General features: G+C 41.6%; 1 protein-coding gene across 2 annotated transcripts in view; it reads right to left on the bottom strand.

The window, feature by feature from the left end:
- Window positions 1-20,967, bottom strand: part of EPG5 (ectopic P-granules 5 autophagy tethering factor) — a 126,841-nt gene extending 105,874 nt beyond the window's left edge. For both annotated transcript variants that reach the window (XM_082641540.1, XM_082641539.1), the window contains exons 1-6: window positions 20,868-20,967; window positions 6,552-7,496; window positions 5,005-5,248; window positions 3,646-3,782; window positions 2,709-2,816; window positions 1,759-1,832 (exon numbers count right to left, since the gene is read on the bottom strand). In XM_082641540.1, the coding sequence (XP_082497666.1) occupies window positions 1,759-1,832; window positions 2,709-2,816; window positions 3,646-3,782; window positions 5,005-5,248; window positions 6,552-7,496; window positions 20,868-20,936 (1,577 nt within the window). In that variant the 5' untranslated portion in view covers window positions 20,937-20,967. The remainder of the gene's footprint in view (window positions 1-1,758; window positions 1,833-2,708; window positions 2,817-3,645; window positions 3,783-5,004; window positions 5,249-6,551; window positions 7,497-20,867) is intronic.
- Window positions 20,968-21,686: the final 719 nt, after the last annotated feature.

Genomic DNA, 21,686 nt, shown 5'->3' on the forward strand with positions numbered 1-21,686 from the left:
GGCTAAAACTCAAGGAGACCAAAGCTTCGCTAATCGTGGTGTAGAGACCACAGCCATTCTGGGTCAATAATGATGAGGAACCGCAGAGAAGCAGTTATGCCAGCATAGTGCCCGCCCACAGCAGGGCCTCCGTACACCCAGGACCACACAGTACCAGAACTCTAACTGGCTCACAAAGTGTTCAGGAAACATGCTTTACTGAATTAAAAAGGATAATCTGCAGGTAATGGAGAAGCTGGTTTAGGGGGAAAAGTACACCTAAACACCACGGGTAGGAGCAGCCCCCATATCCAGGCGGTGAGAGGGAGGAATCTGGGGGAATTCCTGCCAGCCAGGCTTTCACAAGGTGCTGGCTGGACCTGACGAGTCAGTGTAACCAGAGACGTTTCTCCTCTCAGACCACCACCCCGTTCTCAGCTCTCTGCTCCTTCCTCTCTGGCCTAACCCTGAAAATTCATCCATTCCCTCCTTTCACCAGAAGCTCTCCTCCAAGACTTCCCGTTTCCAACCTGAGGGGCTCCAGTCCTGCAGCTCCACATGTCCACTGATAGCTCTCACTCGTATGTGTCCACCTGCAAACCCCAATGACCTCAAATTTTCCTCCTTACCCAACGGCTCTCCTTTCTGTCTTTTCGGTCTGTTGGGGCTGCCAACACCCTCTCAGTCACTCAGACTCAGAGTCTACAGAGTTCGGTCTGAGCCACCCTTGCCCACATTTTCTTATTTAGTCAGCGACTTAATCCTCTCCTGGGAAGATGACCTTCCCGTTCCCCACTTTCTCCTTCCCACTACCGACACCAATTCAGGCTGCGGGCAGACAGGCTTTTTCCTATATCAAGAGCCAGTGGTAGTAACACAGTTCAAGGTCACCTATACACACCTCTTCCTTCTCCCCCAACTTAAGGATGTGCCCCCTTGATGCTGGATTCGGTTCCAGAGCCAGGAGAGCCAGATGTCTGCAACCGTAGACAATTCAATGCAAGAAATGAAGCAAAAGCACATCTTCTTCTACTTCCAGTCCATCTTAATCTTCCTTAAATACAACTTTTACCCTTTTTCAAAAACCCTCAATTGCTACAAAGGCCAGACCATCTCAAATATCTGTCTTAATTTCAAGGTCTTCTATAATCAGACTCACCCTAGTTGGTCATTTTTATTATCACCCCCCCGACACACCCCTTCACTCCAGCCAAGCTGCCCTCCGAACTGCCCCCTGCACAGCTATCCTTCCCTGTACTGTGGGCCACTGCTTACTGTTCTCCCACCTACAGTGCCCTCCCTACTCCTCTCCTGCTGAAATCAGTTCCATTCTTCAAACCCAGCTCATCCACCTGGAACCCTCTGACTACTCCACTCTACTCTCTTTACTCTCTTCATTTCTACTGCATCAATCATAGCTTCACACAATTTAGCACTCGAATCTCTTTGACTGTGCTTTTTTTCCCTCTGCCACTAAATCTCTCCTTCTAAGGAAGAGATCATCCTTTTTTCTCCCCACAGCACCACAATGACATATATGACAGGAGTCGCAAATCCACTAAAAAGGAGGACCCAAAAAAGTTAATCAGTTAAAAAAAAAAAAAGCAGTTAAAAGGGTCACTTTGGGACAAAGGGTATTAAACCCAAAGAAAACCTGCAACGTTAAATTTTGGAATGCTGACTCTTCCCTTAGCAATTGTTTGGATCGGGGTAGTTTAGGAAGCCAATTGTTTGATAGAACATTTTCATTTCTACTTCACGAAGCTCTTCCACACTTACTTGACAGGAGACATTAGCAGGGCAAGGGACTGCATAAAATGAAAGACCCCTGATGGGTTATTCAACACTTTGATCTGAAATCAGAAAAGGAAAAGGCATACTGTAGAAAACCAACAACGAACAACCCAAGTATCCATAATCTTAGTTCACCAGAATTTTGACAAAAGGGAGCTGTTAAGAAAACAAAGATGGAACTGGCACCTCATCCACAAGAGTGAGAACACCTGTGGGTCACCTGGCAGTACTGACTGGGCTGTACTCAGAGAACAGAGGTAGCTGAGCCATTTACATCAATTACCTGAAACAACATGGGCGGGAGGAGTATACTGCTATCTTAATCCAAAGATAAATAAAAACAAAAAATCTTCCTTCTACCTAAAAAGATTCAAATTTCTTGCCACCAGAAATACTAAAGAAAAGGTAACATGGAGAATGACCTGGCATACATCTGGCTCTTACCCACCCATCTGAGGGGTTGCTATGAGTAACAACACAACCCAAAGGCAAGCAGCAAAGACGCCTAAATTGATCGCACAGACCTGAGATCTCTGTTAGTATTAAAGAACTTTGAGATGCTTGTGGCTTCTTTTTTATCTGTACCAACTGTAGTGTGAGATGGATTAATTTAGGACATTGTGTTGAATATTACAGAAAAAAGTCCTAGCAAGCCTTACTGCACAGAAATTTTACAGAATTAAATACTACTAAACCTACCAAGCCAGACTACAACTGAACTTTTGCAATTCCATCTTAATTTCATCAGTTTTGGGTGATCCAAGAAGTTGTACCATAATAACTCCTACGAATACAGACTGGATATATCCCAATAATTTTATTTTAAATATCAATATTTTTAAAGTAGGCTTATTTTTTAAAGCAACTTCTTTGGGAAAAATGTTTAACAAAATCGCCTCCCATGCTCTTCAACATTAGAAGGCCATTCATCATACCTGGATGAAAGGAACAGCCCATTTACTAACACCAGCCGGGCATCGAAGAATATGGTTTAGAAGGAAGAGGTGATCTCCAGGACAGCCAACTCTTTGTAACACTGATACCTAAACAATAAAGCATGTATAGTTTTACTATTTACAAAGACGAATATTTTTAAGGGTCTAATGAAATCACTTATCCGATATTTACATACATGTGATCTTTCAAAAGAGTAACCAGACATAAGATATACCACTGACTGGTTGAGTTTCTACCACAGAGGTACACAGAGGCCTATGAACCTGAGAGCACTCTGATAAAAATATCGCACGTGAATAGATATAAGTCAAGTAGTTTAATCTATTCCCAGTTTGTAATAGTTTCTCAAATCCAAGTAAGTATGCTTAGAACCTCAGCCCATATCTAAGAATGCTAGCATGAACCTAAAAGAAGCACCCAAGGCAGCTCCATTGAGAAACATAACCAGTAAACGAACAACCTCTCCCCCCGTAACACACCTGATATCTTTCCTAAAGTTCCCAAATCCTGATTCCTTTCTTATTTTTCCCTTAAAATTTTTTTAAAGTATAACTAAGTACAGCATTAAACATAAGATGATAAGAAAGTGACATGAACAACTTTTAGCTCACATACCTATATTCTGAATATACATCTAGTCTTAAATTTAGCATGCTTCCCACATTTCCATTTCCTTCTAAGTCGAAGGCCAAAGATCATTTAACATAAACTTTATCAGAGAGAAAAGCACTGTGTGCTTAATAATGCACTAGATACGGATAACTTATTTCCACATGTCATGAGCAAAGAAAACGTCACAAACATATTAGACAAATTAGCTGAAGAAGCTATTAAAGAAAAACCTATAAGGAAACAGGAGATAATTCTTAAATTATCAGGGAAATAAAGGACAGTATACTATGTCTATTTCCTTACCAATTTCTGCAGCCAGAGAAGAATATCATCATGGAACTGAGTATCCTCATTAACTCTCCTGGTGAACATGAATAAGACACTAATGCACTCCTTTAGCTGACACAGATCAGAGGGAATGCTTTCTACCTGTTTAGAAGCTATAAATTAAAAAGAGGATTAAATGAGTCCCATATAAATGGTATTTGTGGGAGAATTTTTAGTGTCTCTACTTAAAATAAATAAATAAATAAACTATCTAAAATATTTAATTCAGATGAAAACCCAAGGAGAAAAGTTACATCAAAATATCTGAGTTTCTACTAAATATGTAAACCAAAAAAAGTATTTAACTTCGTGAAGTATTTCAAAGCAAGAAAAAATTAACTTCATCAAAATTTTTTATTTAAAAATCAGCAAATCTCTGGCCTAGCCCCAGCTCTCTGATTAGTTATGAAAACGATAAGGGAGAAGGATTTTTTTATTTTAAATGATCCTAATATCTCTCCAAGAAATAAAAATTGCATAAGTAATACTTATCATATAGTAAAGGCTAATTTCTTTTTTTTTTTAATAAATTTATTTATTTATTTATTTTTGGCCGCATTGGGTCTTTGTTGCCGCGCGTGGGCTTTCTCTAGTTGTGGCAAGTGGGGGCTGCTCTTCATTGCGGTGCCTGGGCTTCTCATTGCAGTGGCTTCTCTTGTGGAGCACGGGCTCTAGGCGCATGGGCTTCAGCAGTTGTGGCATGCGGGCCTCAGTAGTTGTGGCTCATGGGGTCTAGAGAGCAGGCTCAGTAGTTGTGGCGCATGGGCTTAGCTGCTCCGTGGCATGTGGGATCTTCCCGGACCAGGGCTAGAACCTGTGTCTCCTGCATTGGCAGGAGGATTCTTAATCACTGAGCCACCAAGAAAGCCCAAGGCTAATTTATTAAAACCCAAAATAAGATGAAAAATTCAGAACATTATAAATGCTCTGATGAAAATTAAACACCCCAACAAAATGGACAAGCAAAAATAAAGTGCGACAGAGAATGAAAAAGTATTGTGATTATTAGTTTTAGAATCAAAAACTATATTTGGACTTGAATTGGTAACAAGCACATAAATTAGGACAGTAAGAGACATTAATGATAAAAAGCAACCTTTTGGCTTCCTAGAGAAGGAGACAACGACAACCCATGGGGTAGGGAGACCTGGCACTGCTCCCAAGAAATGTTATTAAGGCAGATCTCAGTCCTGTATTGGGGGAGGTAAGGTAAAACAGCAAGCATAAATTATCCCTTATAATATCAGCACACAGTAGATTCAACCAGATTGTACCCCTCAATTCTTTTTATGTTTTAGACCACAAGAAAGAGTGAGGCTTTCATTACTTACACACCTTGGCCTTCCTGATGAATTGCTAAAGATCTCAGAACAGCCACACTATTGAGTAACGTGTAGATGTAAGACTCCACTTGCAACCGCGAGAGCACAGAAGTGTAAGAATGCAGCGCCAAGGTCTGGTGGAGGTGCTCAGATTTGGCATCAAACAGTTTTTTTAGCTCTCCCAGTGCATTTTCATTCATCTCCACTCTCTGGTAGCGATGATGGCCTGACACTTTCACTTGATCAGCACAGATACCCTAGCAGTGGGCAAAAGGGTAAGATATGAAGCCAGTTACTCTTTGCTCTTGAAGCCTGTATACAATACACAGGCTTCAGTACCATCTTCAAAGAGCTTACAAATCACAGTGAGGGAACAATACTACCACGTAGAAAACAATAAAGCTACTATACAACCAGGTGCCAATCACAAAGGCATCACAAGTTCAGAGACGAGAAGAGAAACCCTGAAATGCAGTAGGTGGGGAAAGGTGCAAGAAAACAATAGAGCTTGTCTCTAAGACCCTCATGATTGATGACCTTACCTTCTACTTTATAAACACTGAGGTCAATGTGATATCCCCTCAACTTCAAGAGACCTCAAAACACCTCTGTACTGACCCTCACCATTCTTTGTGATTCTGCTCAAAACAAACCCCTCCTTTCCAATATTAACCCTCCAACTGTTTTCTTGATTCTATTCTCTCTTTTTCAGTATTTTCAAGTTTCCCTCTCCACAGGCTCCTTCCTGTCTACAAAGAGATACACAGGTCTCCAAGGAATGACGATTAGGGCTGGGGGAAATCACATGTTTCTCCCTGACATCTCCTCCATCTTCCCTTCACTGCTAAACTTGTCAAGAGTGGCCTTCTCTTCCTCGCCATCCCTCCCAGGCCACTATGCAATGGCTTTCCTGATGGCACCTTGGCCTCCATAGGGTCACATCTTATTGCCTTCCCTATTTTCTCATTTCCTCTTGACCTTGTTCCATGGATCATCCTCCCCTTGACACTCTCTACCCATTAGATGTTCCTGGCTTTATGCCCAAGGTCACAAGCTAAATGGCCCACGGGCTGAATCTGACCTGGAGACATGACCTGCTTTGGCCTCTACTGTGCATGAGTGAGTGAGAGAATGTGTGTGTGTGCGCGCGCACACGTGTGTGTGTGTATTTAGTTGCCAACATTTACAAATCAGGATCCCTCACATAAAAATCCAGATTTCTAGCTTCTCGTAGAAAAACATAAGATGTGGCAATGCTGAACCAATATAACCTCACAGCAACAATCAACTATAACACAAGAGCAGCTCCCCATGATGGACCAGGCATGAGCTTACCCAGTGATCACCGTCCCACTCAACCCGTTTCACTTCTCCAGGTCACCTGCCTGGCCCCTGTGGGCACATGACACTGTGACTCCTGCACTCAATTACTATGGGCTAAGACAGGGTCAGTGTGGGTAAAGGGAGCAGACCCCAGACCTCAATGGCATCACAGGAGTAGCAGCTCCACTGCAAATTCCCCAGGCTCCTGCAAGCTTTACAAAACACCAGTCAATATACCTGTACAGGCAACTGTTCCTCCTTGAAGTGCCATAGTCGACTTTTGGCATTTTGGCAATCAGACATCAGAGCAAGGAGCTCAGCTTCAGCCAGCAGCAGCTGCTTCCTACAGCGTGAGTAGTTCAAAAGCAACTCATAAAATTCATGCCTGTCCTGATGAGCCATGCTGTCAAATTCTTCTAAATATGACTCAACATTTTCCAGCCATGAACCAGGCTCAAAGACTTTTAACTGTTCTTCAGTAAATGGTACTATTTCTGGTTCAGATGGGAGCTCCGGGTAGAGTCGCTCATTACGTAGCAAGGGTTTCACTGCCACCAAAGCTGGTATATCCCCAGCAGTTTCAGCTGGCAACTGGGGATACAGTTTTTTCACTCTAGGTGGCTGAAAAATGTCTTTGGCTTCACAAGAACTCTGCAAGCCAATATTTTGTAGCACCTCTGAAGAGAGACCCAAGGCTTCTTTGTCTTCTCTCCTATTCTGAGTATCTCTGACCTTCAAATTTTCCACTTCCTGCTGAATATAAGAAACATTAGATTGCAGTGTGCTTTCCAAAGGTCCACATTGTACCAGTTTATCTTCCTCCATTTCTGTAATGTTCTCGGGGGGTTCTACTTTGGTTCCGACATTGCCTCCAGGATCGACCTTCGGCTTGACTGCATCATCCCCAGCACAGGCTCTGATCTCCTCTAGCTCCTTTAGACTCTCTGTTTTACATGTCAGGGACTCTTCATTGCTTAGAGTTAAGGAGGTGAGTGGTACATCAAACATTTCACTCTCGTTTTGTCGACTAGCATCATTCTGGAGCTGGGAATCGGTTAACTCCTTTAGATGGTCTCCTTTGAATTCACAAGGTGGGGTAGGGATTTCCAGCTCTCTGGAGGTTTTTGGAAGGGAGACTTCATCAGACTCTTCCCTCTGAAGGGTTTCATATTTCTTCTTTTCCTAAAAACAAGATTTATAATGTGAAATAATTTATAATATAACAATAACTGATGCTTTCAACATGAGGAATTTTTAAATTGTATAAAAAAATCTAAGTTCACTTCATAAGCAGTGTGTTTCATATTTCATATTATTCAATTTTGAGAATGCTGAATTTGGGAGATTCACTAATCTAATCCCTACAGAGGAAGACATGAGAATAAGCAACAAAGTATGATTCAAGAATGGAGAAGGAAAGTCTTAATTAGTCTGTTCTCCATTCTGCTAGAGGTTAAGTAAGAGAGAACAGTCTCTAAGTATCTTAGGCTTCAACAGGTTTGCATCCTGACAAACATATCTATTCAAATTCCAGGCAGAAAAAGTCAGGACAACTTGAGCAATGAAATAAATAACTATAGTACTGGATGATAACCTCAGAATAAAATAAATATCCATGAGTCCATACTCACATAACTAAATATATAAATATATATATATGTTATATGTATCTTTTTTTTCTTAATGGACAAGAAGTGGCACTCTTCCTTATAGAAGTCCAATTAATAAATGTAGATGGAACGAGAAAAACAGAAAATCACGATTAGAACACCATGGTACTAACTGCCACAGGCAAGAGGCAAGATCTACTAAGTAATGAAAGTGAGTGAAAATTTAAGCAGAAGCAGAATATTTGTATAGTCCCAAAGTATCCCCTAAATATTTAGTAATTATAAAGGGAAAAATCGTTAAGTTTCAGTGGAGAATCCTGGCAGTCAACACCTTAACCAAGTGATCAGGGTTACTATAACCAGTAATACATTCCCATACAATGCTCTGAGAAGGCTTATCCCCTCTTCAGTACCCTTTCTAATAATGTATAACCTCAATCTAAGCACGAGAAAACACCAGATGAAAACCCAAATTAAGGGAAAGTCTACAAAATAACTGAAGTGTTACGATCATCAAAGAAAAGACAAGACTGAGGAACTATCAAAAGACTGGAGAAAACTATTAGAGACATGGCAACTGAATGCAATGTAGGATCCTGGATTGGACACTGGAACAGAAAAAGGACATTAGCAAGAAAACTGGTGAAATTCAAAAAAGTTCTATATTTTAGTTAATAGCATTGTACCAATGTTAATTTGTTGGCTGTGATAAATGTTCTACAACATAGAATTTACAGTTACATAACACAAGAAGATGCTGGATGAAAGGCATATGGAACTCTCTGTATTATACCTGCAACTTATTAAATCCAAAATTAACTCCAAACGAACCAAAAACCAAAAAAAGTTAACCATTTAAAAAATAAGATAAAATAAATTATGGTTTTTTAGTGAAGTATCTCTGGCATTAACACACAAACTAGACACACAGGAAAGAAGCCTGGATAAAAAAGAAGAAAAAAATATGGAAATATTTATATTTATTTATTTAAATAAAATTGTTACATCCAAAGAAACTAAAAAATGACTAACTCACTCAAATACTTCCCTCACTATAAATTTTTTTTTTTAAATGTGGGCTGTTTTCTGGCTGTGTTGGGTTTTCGTTGCTTCACGTAGGCTTTCTCTAGTTGCTGCGAGCGGGGGCTACTCTTCGCTGTGGTGCAAGGGCTTCTCATTGTGGTGGCTTCTCTTGTTGAGAAGCACGGGCTCTAGGCACGTGGGCTTCAGTAGTTGCAGCACGCGGGCTCAGTAGTTGTGTCTCGCAGGCTCTAGAGTACAGGCTCAGTTGTGGCGCACGGGCTTAGTTGCTCCGTGGCCTGTGGGATCTTCCCGGACCACGGCTCGAACCCGTGTCCCACGCATTGGCAGGTGGATTCTTAACCACTGTGCCACCAGGGAAGTTCCCACTGTGAAATTTTAAGGAAGGCAAAATGATGGTTACAAAGTTATCAGTGATTTTGGATTATGTTGTCCAGCAAATGTCCAGCAAAAAAAAGCTGACAAGTAAATAGCCAAAAAAGTAAAACATTTATATGCACCTAATATGAGGAAGAAAAGACGAATGTTTTTGAAATGGAGTTTGAGCTCAGCTTGCTGGTAATGAACTACCAAATGTTTACAAATGGTAGTGATGCAAGAAGCAACGTGTCCCTCCAAAATTACTTTAATCTGCACCGTGGATATCAGATTCAGAGAACAGCCACACAATGCATACAAACCACTTTGTCAAACTGCCTAACATCATGAATACCAGGAAAGCATTACATAAGTATTTATAAGAAAATGAAAAAGTGGGTCCAATTACATTGCAATGATGTTTAGCACACTAGCTATAATAAATAGGTCTGTCAGATTGAGAGGTCAGAAAAAAGAAAATTAGGAGAGGGAGGCCAATGGTTACTACAGTGGGAGAAATACTGGTGTACTGGTCAGGGCAGAGGCCAAATTTTAGTGAGCTGAACAATCATGAAATGAAATTAAGAAAACAATTTCATTTATAATGAACAGAGAACAAAATACTTAGGGATAAGCTTAACAAAAGAAGTGTAAAATTTATACTCTGAATATTACAAAACAAAATTTGAAAGAAAGTAAAGACTAATAAGTGAAAACACATTCATTTTCATGGAACAGATCGCAATATTGTTAATATGGCAATACTCCTCAAACTGATATACAAATTCAACACCGCCTCTATCAAAATCCCAGCTGCCTTTTTTGCAGAAAATGACAAGCTGATCCTTAATCTCATAAGGAAATGCAAGGAACCCAGAATAGATGAAACAATCTTGAAAAAGAAGAACGAAGTTGGAGATCTCACGCTTCGCAATTTCAAAATCTACTACAAAATTACAATAATAAAAACAGTGTGGTTCTAGCACATGGACAAACAGATCAATGAAACAGAACTGAGAATCCAGAAATAAACTCTTTTTTTATGAACATTTTTTATTTCTTCTGTTTTTTTTTTCAAGTTGTTGGGAGCTTTTTGTTTATTTTTTTTAACGTCTTTATTGGAGTATAATTGCTTTACAATGGTGTGTTAGTTTCTGCTGTAAAACAAAGTGAATCAGCTATATGTATACATATATCCCCATATCTCCTCCCTCTTGCGTCTCCCTCCCACCCTCCCTATCCCACCCCTCTAGGTGGACACAAAGCAACAAGCAGATTTCCCTGCACTATGCAGCTGCTTCCAATAGCTATCTGTTTTACATTTGGTAGTGTATATATGTCCATGCCACTCTCTCACTTCCTCCCAGCTTACCTTTCCCCCGCCCTGTAACCACAAGTCCATTCTCTACATCACCGTCTTTATTCCTGTCCTGCCCCTAGGTTCTTTTTTTTTTTTAACATCTTTATTGGAGTATAATTGCTTTACAATGGTGTGTTGGTTTCTGCTTTATCATGTACCACAATGTTCACTGCAGCTCTATTTACAATAGCCAGGACATGGAAGCAACCTAAGTGTCCATCAACAGATGAATGGATAAAGAAGATGTGGCACATAAATACAATGGAATATTTCTCAGCCATAAAAAGAAACGAAATTGAGTTATTTGTAGTGAGATGGATGGCCCTAGAGTCTGTATATACAGAGTGAAGTAAGTCAGAAAGAGAAAAACAAATACCATATGCTAACACATATATATGGAATCTAAAAAAGCAAAAAAAAAAAAAAATGGTCATGAAGAACCTAGGGGCAAGACGGGAATAAAGACGCAGACCTACTAGAGAATGGACTTGAGGATACAGGGAGGGGGAAGGGTAAGCTGGCACAAAGTGAGAGAGTGGCATGGACATATATACACTACCAAATGTAAAACGGATAGCTAGTGGCAAGCAGCCGCATAGCACAGGGAGATCAGCTTGGTGCTTTGTGACCACCTAGAGGGATGGGATAGGGAGGGTGGGAGGGATGGGATAGGGAGGGTGGGAGGGAGGGAGACACAAGAGGGAAGAGATATGGGGATATATGTATATGTATATGTATAACTGATTCACTTTGTTATAAAGCAGAAATAAACTCTTATATTTAAGGTCAACTGATTTTCAACAAGGATGCCATGACAATTCAATGGGGAAAGAACAGGCTTCAACAAATGGTGCTAAACAACTGGATATCCAAAGAATAAAATTGTACCCCTATCTTATATCATGTACAAAAATTAACAAAAAGGATCATAGACCTAACATAAGATCTAAAACTTTTAAACTTTTCAAAAAAAACACAGGAGTAAATCTTAGTGACCTTGGGTTAGGCAAAGCCTTGTTAGACATGACACCAAAAGCACAGGAACTAAAGAAAAAAGTAGATAAATTGGACTTCATAAAAATTTTAAGATTTTGTGCTGAAAATCAAAATATGAAGAAAATGGTAAGACAACCCCACAGAATGGAAGAAAATGTCTTCAAATCAATTATCGTATAAGGGGTTTATATACAGAATTAAAAAAAAGAACTCTTGTAATTCAAGAATAAAAAGATGAACAATCCAATTTAAAAATGGGCAAAGGATCTGAACAGACATTTCTCCAAAGATAATACAAATGGCACATAAAAAGATGCTTAACATTATTAGTCATCACAGAAATGCAAATCAAAATCACAATGAGGGGCTTCCCTGGTGGCGCAGTGGTTGAGAGTCCGCCTGCCGATGCAGGGGACACGGGTTCGTGCTCCGGTCCGGGAGGATCCCACATGCCGCGGAGCGGCTGGGCCCGTGAGCCATGGCCGCTGAGCCTGCGCGTCCGGAGCCTGTGCTCCGCAACGGGAGAGGCCACAGCAGTGAGAGGCCCATGTATCGCAAAAAAAAAAAAAAAAAAATCACAATGAGGTAACATATCACACCCACTAAGATTACTAAAGTCAGATAACAATAAGTGTTGACAAGGATGTAGAAAAATTAGTATCCTCAAACACTGCTGGTGGGAAGCTAACATGATGCTTCTCTATGCAAAAGAGTTTGGCATTCCGAACCGTGGTGATGGCGACACAATCTTGGATCATACCAAAAACCACTGTATTACACACTTTAAATAAGTATAGTGTGTGAATTATAGCTCAATAAAGCTGTTAGATGCAAAGATGGAAGATTTTAAAAACTCAGAGAGTTGAGAAATAAATGAAAAGTAAGGAAGCAGAGACGGGAATGTCAAATAGAGGGAGAAAATTTTAGTCGTCTTTTCTTAAACTGTAAAAGACCTCTGGGGGTGTTAAATGTTAACTGGAAGAGAAGATAGGGAGCTGGAAGTAGGCCAAGAGGGGCCACAAGATCAAGGGCACAGCAAATAAACACACCTCCTGCAACCCACAGGCCACCTCAGGCTTCCTCTCCAGCCTGTCCCTCACATAGTTTTTAACTTCCCTTTGCCAAGGGAAGTTGTTGCCCAACTCTGACCCCACCAAACCACTTTCTCTTTCCCTACTCCACGACTGCCCTTGCAATTTCAAATTCTTCCCCTCAACTAAACAAAATGAAGTCTCCAGCTGCTACTATCAAACTTGCAGGCCCACATCCAGCAGATCTACCTTCCTGGGAATAATCACAACCATAACAGCAACAGATAATGTGGTTAGATAATCAATTAAAGAATTTTTTAAACCTTCCTAATGCTCCCAGAGAAGAACACATAAGACTTTGGGTTTTATTTCCCTTGGGGGTGGAACTCAGTGCTTCTCTGTTTAATTCTCCACCTGTGTTGTTACAGAAGTTAGGTCCAAAGAGGAATTAACCTGGGGTTGCCCCAGGAAAGGAAGTGGGGGAAAGGAGAGGAAAGCTGGTAATTTGATTCAAAGAATGGACTGGCCAGATCAGAGAAGGAAGGCAGAAGGAAAGGATGAACAACCGCGAGACACACAACTGTTTGAGAGGGTAGCAAAGGCCTGACCCTGCCCCTCACAGATCCCTGGATAGGACAGGATGTCTGGGGTGCACATGCGGAGGGAGAAGGGGTTCACTGTGTTCATCACCAACGCATGGCCTCTAAGCAGTGATGAGCTCCCTGTGGCTCAATTCACTTCTCCAAAGCACAGAATAGGGGAGCAGGTCCTGAAAGGTCTCCTAGCCTCCAGCCTCTGCCCTCCCACCAATTCATCCCAAACACCACCATAAGACTGGTCTCCCTAAAACACTACCTGAACACCACAAAAACAATCACAGCTCTCCACTTAATGAAAGTCTGACTCTTAACTTCGGCACTCAGTGCCTTTGATGACTCAGTTATGATCCTGTCCCAAGACAAAATCTTCAATGACCACATCAACCCTTCCACAGCACATGCTTTACTCTGAACTCTGCGGTGTGTACTTGCCATCTGGCCCTGGTCACGTGCTACCACATATGGTTATTTATCTCTGTATTGTGTCCCCCAAATGACCACAAATATCTTGAGACCAGAGAATATATCTTATGCCTTTTTGGATCTGATCTGCCTCTGATTTTCAACACTTTGTTCAATAAACATTTCTTGAAACAATAATGATGACTTATAGTTCACAAGAATTTATTGAGTACCAACTGTATGCTGAGCTCCTAGGTACTAGCATCCTAAAATGAAGAAATTATTGAATTATCCAACAAATGTGATCTGGCACATTCAGAAGTTTATTTTTATATGCCTTGCAGAAAGCAAAGGGACTATCCAATGAATTCAGAGGAAACTGAACTTTTATGCCAAAATCTGAACCAAATTTTACACTTAAGATACAAAATTTCATTTAAAAACAAAAAAGAAAGCCAACTTCCAATTACTTTGCCTACTTGAGTTAACCAGAGATAAAGATTAGAACCTACTGTATATATAACAACATTACAGATGACAAAATAAAATTCAAACAGAACTCCACGTGTATCAAGTTGTGTGTGCAAAAATTAGTGCTTACATAATTTTATTTTGACCAAAAGACATGTTTCTTACAACTGAAAATGGCCTAGTGATTAACATTTCTTTAGTTTTTATCTCTACCTAAGTTACGTACAGGTAGAGAACCAATTTTAAAATAATTCCACAGGAGAAAAAATAATCAAGAAGTTATACAGAAACAGAAGAGTTATTAATAAACATAGAAAGACTTACTTAACCATACATTACAGTAAATATGCCCTAGAGTGTTGGTGTACGTGTGGGGAAAAAACCTAAAGAGCACATGACAAACTGCTACCAACAGTTATCTCCAAGAGATGGAATTCAGGGCATTTCATTTCTGTGTTGTATACTTCTCTCTCTGTGTGTATATACTCATACATACACACTTTTTTTAAGCAATGAGCACTTTTGTAATCAGAAAAAAAAGTTGTTTTTTTTTTAAGTTCTGGAAAATAAATGGTCACTTTCCATTCGTCACTTGCAGTTCTTCCTCTTTAAACTGTACTAAGTAAAAAAATTACAACTCCTTTCCATCCTTAAAAATATTAATGAGCTACTTCTTCATAAATGATAAAGGTTCAATTTTACACACTACATAGAATACTTTTGTGAGATTACTTTATTTTCTTTCATTATTCTGAAAGTATTTATTAGGTAACTACTACTGTATGTCAGGCATAATTCTAGTACATGGGGTACGTGAAGTGAACCAAACAGGCAAAGCTCCTTGGCCATGGGATTACTTTAAATGCAGGGTCTGTTTATCATGAATGTCTGTATCCACGGCACTTAGCACACTGCCTGGCACAGAACAGATAAAAAGGGCTTGGACACATGAGTCCAACTATCAGCTCAAGAGCTCTCAGGGCAATTTTACCCACTCTCCCTGGGATGTACAAGAATGCTTTACAAGTAAAAAGGAGAAGGATGGGGATTATACATTTTGCTGAGAATACATCTCCTCCTGGCTGCCACTTCTGTGTTGCTCTTAACAGTCTTGCTTCACGTATCAGCAGCACTTTCCATGCTTGATCTCTTCCTCTTCCTTTCATACGCTTTTTTCTCTCAACTTCTAGGACCCCAAACATATCCTACCTCACCGGTCACTCCTCAAGCTCCTTTGTTGATTCCTGCGCCTCTCCCCGCAAAACTGGAGTGCCCTTGGGTCCTGTTCTTGTCACCTGTTTATACTACGCTCTCTCCTAAGGTAACCTAGTTCAGTCTCTGGTTTTAAATAACTACCTATATGTTGATGACCCCAAATCTTTTCTCTCTCCCAAACTCTAGATCCACATATCCAATCCATTTGGATGTCTGACAGACATTTATTTCAAAATTAGCATGTCCTAAACTGAATTCCTGATCTGCCCCCAAAAGCTGTCCTACTCACTGCCTCCCCCATCTCAGAGTCACCCCTGACTGTTTTCTCATATCCCAACCAAACCACCAAAAAATAGTCTTGGCTAGATCTTCAGAAACTCCCAAACTGCAAACACTTCTCACCACCTCTGCTTTACAACTCTGGTCCAAGCCACCATCACCTCCTGCCTGGATCACAGCAAAAATCTCTTAGATGGTCTCTCTGCTCATACTCTTGCTCCCTTACAGTCTGTTCTCAACAAAGCAAGCACAGTGACCCTTTAAAATAACTTAGATCATATCACTCCTCGGCTTGAAACCCTGAGGTGATTCCATGTTTAACTCAAAGTACGAATCCTTACAATGGCCTACAAGGCCCTACACGACCTGGCCCTGTGTCACCTTCTGACTTCATCCCAAATACTCGCCCCTCACGCACTCCACCCTAACGACACTGCTACTGCCTTAAGGCATTTGCCCCAGGTGTTCCCAAAATCCAAATGGCTAACTCCCTCATCTCTTTCATGTCTTTATTTAAATTTCACCTTCAGTAAGGACTACCTTGACTGCCTATATAAAAATCACAACCCGGACTTCCTGGTGGAGCAGTGGTTAGAACCCACCTGCCAATGCAGGGGACACGGGTTCGAGCCCTGGCCCGGGAAGATTCCACATGCTGCGGAGCAACTAAGCCCGTGCACCACAACCACTGAGGCTGCGCTCTAGAGCCCGCGAGCCACAACTACTGAAGCCTGCGCACCTAGAGCCCGTGCTCTGCAACAAGAGAAGCCACCGCAATGAGAAGCCCATGCACCACAAGGAAGAGTAGCCCCCACTCGCCACAACTAGAGAAAGCCCACGCGCAGCAACAAAGACCCAACACAGCCAAAAATAAATAAATAAATAAACTTATTTAAAAAAAAAAAAATCACAACCCATCCTAATCACCAGTACTCAGCTCCTTACCCTGTTCCTCTTTTCCTTCTTCCATAGCACTTGTCATCTTCTAATATATTATACATTTTATTTATTTTTTTATGGGGTTTTCTGTTTGTTTGTCTTCTCCTTCTAGAATGCAAGCTACGTTAAGGCCAGGTTCTTTTTTTTAATTTTTATTTTTCCTCTGTTTACATCCCAAGTGCTTAGAACAGTTTCTGGGACATAGTGGGTGATCGATGAGTGTTTATTCAACAAATAAATGCATCTTAGGAGGCACAACAGGAGCTAAATAACATAGAACATCCCCCAACTTCACTCCTATAATCACTCATGGGAAGGAGGGACTAAGAGGTAGAAATCATCTAGGCCAAGAAGCAAGAGGCGATGGGGATTTAAAGGTCTCTGTTTCTGTTATCAGTTTTCTGGGACACATCTCAGTCTATCCTTAGCAATTACAATATACTCTTACTATTAATGAGTTGTCGGCATTCAGAATTTAGTATTAACTGCAAAAATACTTTCCATGACTATAAAATATACTGCTTCTGCAGAGTACATCCAATCTAAAAATCTACTGTTCTTAACCCATAATCTACCATGATCAATGAAGTCAGGGTCCTCCAAGGTAGGTGAAACTAATCAGGACTATCTCTTAGGTATCAAGTGATAAGCACCAGAAAACCAAAAACTAGCAATGTGAGCTCATCTTCCAAATGATTAATATTAAGGAATACAGGTCAGCTGCTGGGTCAAACTATCTAAAGGCAAAAGCACATGACACTCCTCACTTCCTGAAATAAGCCTTGGAACTACTTTATGGTTCCATTAACAGTAACCAAGTTACACCACAATGGTAAAGGTTTCATTAATGTAGGACTTCATGATCATAACCAAACCATAACCAGCTCTAAGTAATAAATCTATTTACTCTAAGAGAAGAATCAATTTTCTAAACTGACAAGTATGAGGGCCTTGATGATGTCGTGGACTTTTTCCATTTGTTTTCTCATACTATTTAGAGGAAATTTACCAGAGTAAATTCTTCTGAGTGACAAAGCTTGGAAATATTCTTCAATACTGGTATTTTTTCCTTCATTTAACAAACATTAGCAAATGCCTACAAGGGCTGTAAAGGGTATTAGGAAAAAGACAGGTCCCTCCCTCACTGAGTTCACAGTCTAAGGGAGAAGAGAGATGTTAAAAAACTAACTGCAAGTGAGATGAGTGACACAAAGCGGTGTAGAGCGCTACTGGTGGGGGCTGGGGGGGTAATGTGGGTGATGAGGGTGATGAGGTTTAAGCAGAGACCTCATGAATGAGCAGGTGAACAGGGACAGGAAGAGGTGTCAGCACAGAGCAAAGAGTATGAGCAAAGGCCCTAAAGCAGGAAAGGATATATACGGCTGAGAATCAAAAGACATAGTAGTGAAGACCAGAGGCTGAGGAGAAAGACAGAATCCAGACAGTTTAGGGCCTTGAGTCCATACTTTGGACTCTTGGACTCTGGGCAATGGGATATCTTTGAAAGGCCTTAAGTAGGAGAGCAATCATTTTGGGGGTCTGTTCATAAAAATATCAATCCAGCTTTAGTTTAGAGAATGGGCAGCAAGAATGAACTTGGAAAGGCCATTTTAGCAAAAATCCAAGAGATCTTCCTTGGAGGATGGTTGAGTTAGTCAGGATGGAGAGAAATGGGCAGAATCAAGAGAATAGTTACAAAATACAATTGGCAAGCCTTAGTGACTGACTAGATTTGAAAGGTGACTAAAAGTATGTCAAGGATTTCTGGTTTGATCAAATACCTCTGGAATTAAGACCTCTTTATAAATTTTAAAAGACAAAAAATAAATTTATGTTTGTGTAGGGAGGTTGCCCACAATGTGTCAATAAAATGAGCAATTGGGGACTTCCCTGGTGGCGCAGTGGTAAAGAATCCGCCTCACAATACAGGGGATGTGGGTTCCATCCCTGGTCAAGGAACTAAGATCCCACATGCCACGGGGCAACTAAGCCCGTGCGCCACAACTACTGAGCTCGCAGGCCTCAACTAGAGCCCACACGCCCTGGAGCCTGCACACCACAACCACAACTAGAAGAGAGAAAACCCACATGCCACAACTAGAGAGAAGCCTGCGCGCCGCAACGAAAAGATTCCACACGCCTCAGCAAAGATCCCACGTGTCGCAACTAAGACCTGACACAGCCAAAAAATAAATAATAAATAAATCTTTTAAAAAAATAAAATAAAATGAGCATTTGGTTTTTCATGATGGATTTAAGTTTGATTTTTAATTTTTTATTTTAGAAAATCTGTTCTAAACAAATAACAGAGAATCCTCTTAACTGACCATTTTTAAGTATTTATAACATTCTATCTATAGATACACATAGATATGTAGAACAATTATTAAGCTACTGGACCGAGAATTAAGATTTTGGGCTTTAACTTGAGTCTCTTACTAACTGCATGACTCTGGCTTATCATTTAACTTATCTAGGATTTAGTTTCATCATTCATTTTGAAAAAAAAAAAACCCTACAGATTGAGAATTAAGATTCTGCTCTCGGGCTTCCCTGGTGGCGCAGTGGTTGAGAGTCCGCCTGCTGATGCAGGGGACACGGGTTCGTGCCCCGGTCCGGGAAGATCCCACGTGCCGCGGAGCGGCTGGGCCCATGAGCCATGGCCGCTAAGCCTGCGCGTCCGGAGCCTGTGCTCTGCAACGGGAGAGGCCACAGCAGTGAGAGGCCCGCGTACCGCAAAAAAAAAAAAAAAAAAAAAAAGATTCTGCTCTCTATAGATGGATGTTTACATGTTACACACTACTGTATTCTAGGTTCAGGGACCTTATGCATGGCTAACCAATGGCTTTTTACTTCCTCCTCTATTTAGATAGTCCTTTACCAGCCCAATATAATGCAAAATTACTCCTCTTAAAAATGTTTCTGGGGCTTCCCTGGTGGCACAGTGGTTGAGAGTCCGCCTGCTGATGCAAGGGACACGGGTTCGTGCCCCGGTCTGGGAGGATCCCACATGCCGCGGAGCGGCTGGGCCCGTGAGCCATGGCCGCTGGGCCTGCGCGTCCAGAGCCGGTGCTCCGCAACGGGAGGAGCCACAATGGTGAGAGGCCTGCGTACCGCAAAAAAAAAAAAAATGTTTCTGAAATTAGTAGCAAAATGGCTTTCTCCCCAGAGTAATTCCTCACAGACCTGGGTACACGGATGCACATAACTCCACTACAGTTTTTTTTTTAAGGCATCATAATGAAAGGGATCTACATAAGTCATTTACAGCTTATTAAATATGGTAGCTTTGAACACCAGTCTCCTGCTAAAATCTTGTTCTCATGAGAAAATCCTATTTTCGTATCATTTTTAAGTTACACCTGCTCTGGAACATCACCTACTTGTAGGAAAGGAAATTTCCTGTATTTTTAATACCACCTTCATTATTTCCTTAATATAAATTCAGTTTCAGGTAAGCCAAAATTATATATGTCCAGCTATCCACGGGCAGCATTTAATCTGTTCACTGTAAAATAAATGTCATTTCAGAAAACATAAGGGAACGAAATGAAAGCCCAGACTGCGCCTGAAAACAAGACAAATCAACTTTAAATCACACCAATACCACACGTTAGTATAATCCAGGAAACCCAGAAAATTCAGATCTGTCCCTGCTGTATGAGTCCCGCTCTGGTTTAATTTCTGGTCATTCGGGCCCCATCATAAACAACCAGGATAATGAGAAATAAACAGCAGCAGCACTGTCATCTTGAATTTTTAAATTGAAAAGGCACATCACTACAGTCTACTTTCTGTCTCTATCTGTAAAGCTCTTCCAAAGGATACATTCTTGAGTGGAGGAGGGGTCCCTTTCCTCTTTATGGGAAGAGGGACTGAAAATGTTCACAGATTATAAAGGAGAAAAAGAGAGTTAAAGATGAGACTGGGAAGAGAAAAGCTGCTTCACGATAGGAATCTAGACCCGGGTGAGGAAAGTCAAGAAAGGAGCAGAAAAGGAAGAGCCTAGTGAGGTCACAGGAGGAAAAAGAAAAAAAAGGGGGCTCCTGACAAAGTCCGGCAGAGGAACGTGAAGGAGGAACAGAGGAACAAGCCTGGTGTCAACGGGTGGGGGGATCAAATACGGGGAGGTGGGGACAGAGGATGAGAGGGGCTCAGGGGACGGGCAGAGTGGGCTGGAGAGGCCGAAGAGAAGAAAAAAGAGAGCGCACCTGCCAGGGCCTGGGGAGGATAGGATGGGCGGGTTCCCTCACCTTGGTTTTAGTCCGGCTGGCCTTGGCCTTGGCCCTGGCCCGGCGCGGGGGCCTCACCGCCTCGGCCATAGACCCTGCGCTGGCAACGTCGCCGCTTGTTTTTGTCAAAACTCTGCGCTTTCCACAACCTGCCCAGTTCCGGCCTCCGGACTGTCACGTGATCGAATCTCCACCACTCCCGGGGGAGGGGCGGCAACTCGGAGCCTCTCTACCGGCAGCAAAGTAGGACAAACCACTCCGGGAGCCTTTTCCACTGGAGGATGGTGGCCCCGCCCCCTTACATCCAGGCCCCACCCCCTGACCCGACAGGCGCGACTGGCTCCGGCCCCGCTCGCCAATGGCTTGGGGTCGTCTTGGTTCCCGGCGTTACTTCCCGAGCTGGGATCACTTCCTTCTCGCTGGCTCCGCCGAGCTGCACTCGGTCTAGGCTCCGGGAGCGTTCGCACACCTCACCCACGTTGACTTAAAGGAGTCCGGGGAGAGTGCTTGTCAGTCTTGTTTTGACCCTTAGATCACCAGGACCAGTCAACCTAAATCTCTGTTTTGCGCTCAAGAGCTTTGATGCCTATCCAGTTATGCGCTTCAGTTTCATCCTGTGTAAAGGGGAAAGATGATACTTGCCTTTTCCAGTATAATGAAGATTAAATGGACTAATTGTCAAAGGTGCCTGGTAGCCGCGAGCGTATCTGTAAATGGTAGTTACTTTCATACTGTCCAAATTCCCAGGCAGCAGAGACATCTGCGCCCAAGAGGGCAGACAAAAAAGCAAAAAGACAAGACCAATAAAAGTATTTTTCATGTAGATTTTACACACCTTCA

This window comes from Mesoplodon mirus (genome assembly GCF_964341445.2).
Source record: "Mesoplodon mirus genome assembly, chromosome: 13".
NCBI classification, from domain to species: domain Eukaryota; kingdom Metazoa; phylum Chordata; class Mammalia; order Artiodactyla; family Ziphiidae; genus Mesoplodon; species Mesoplodon mirus.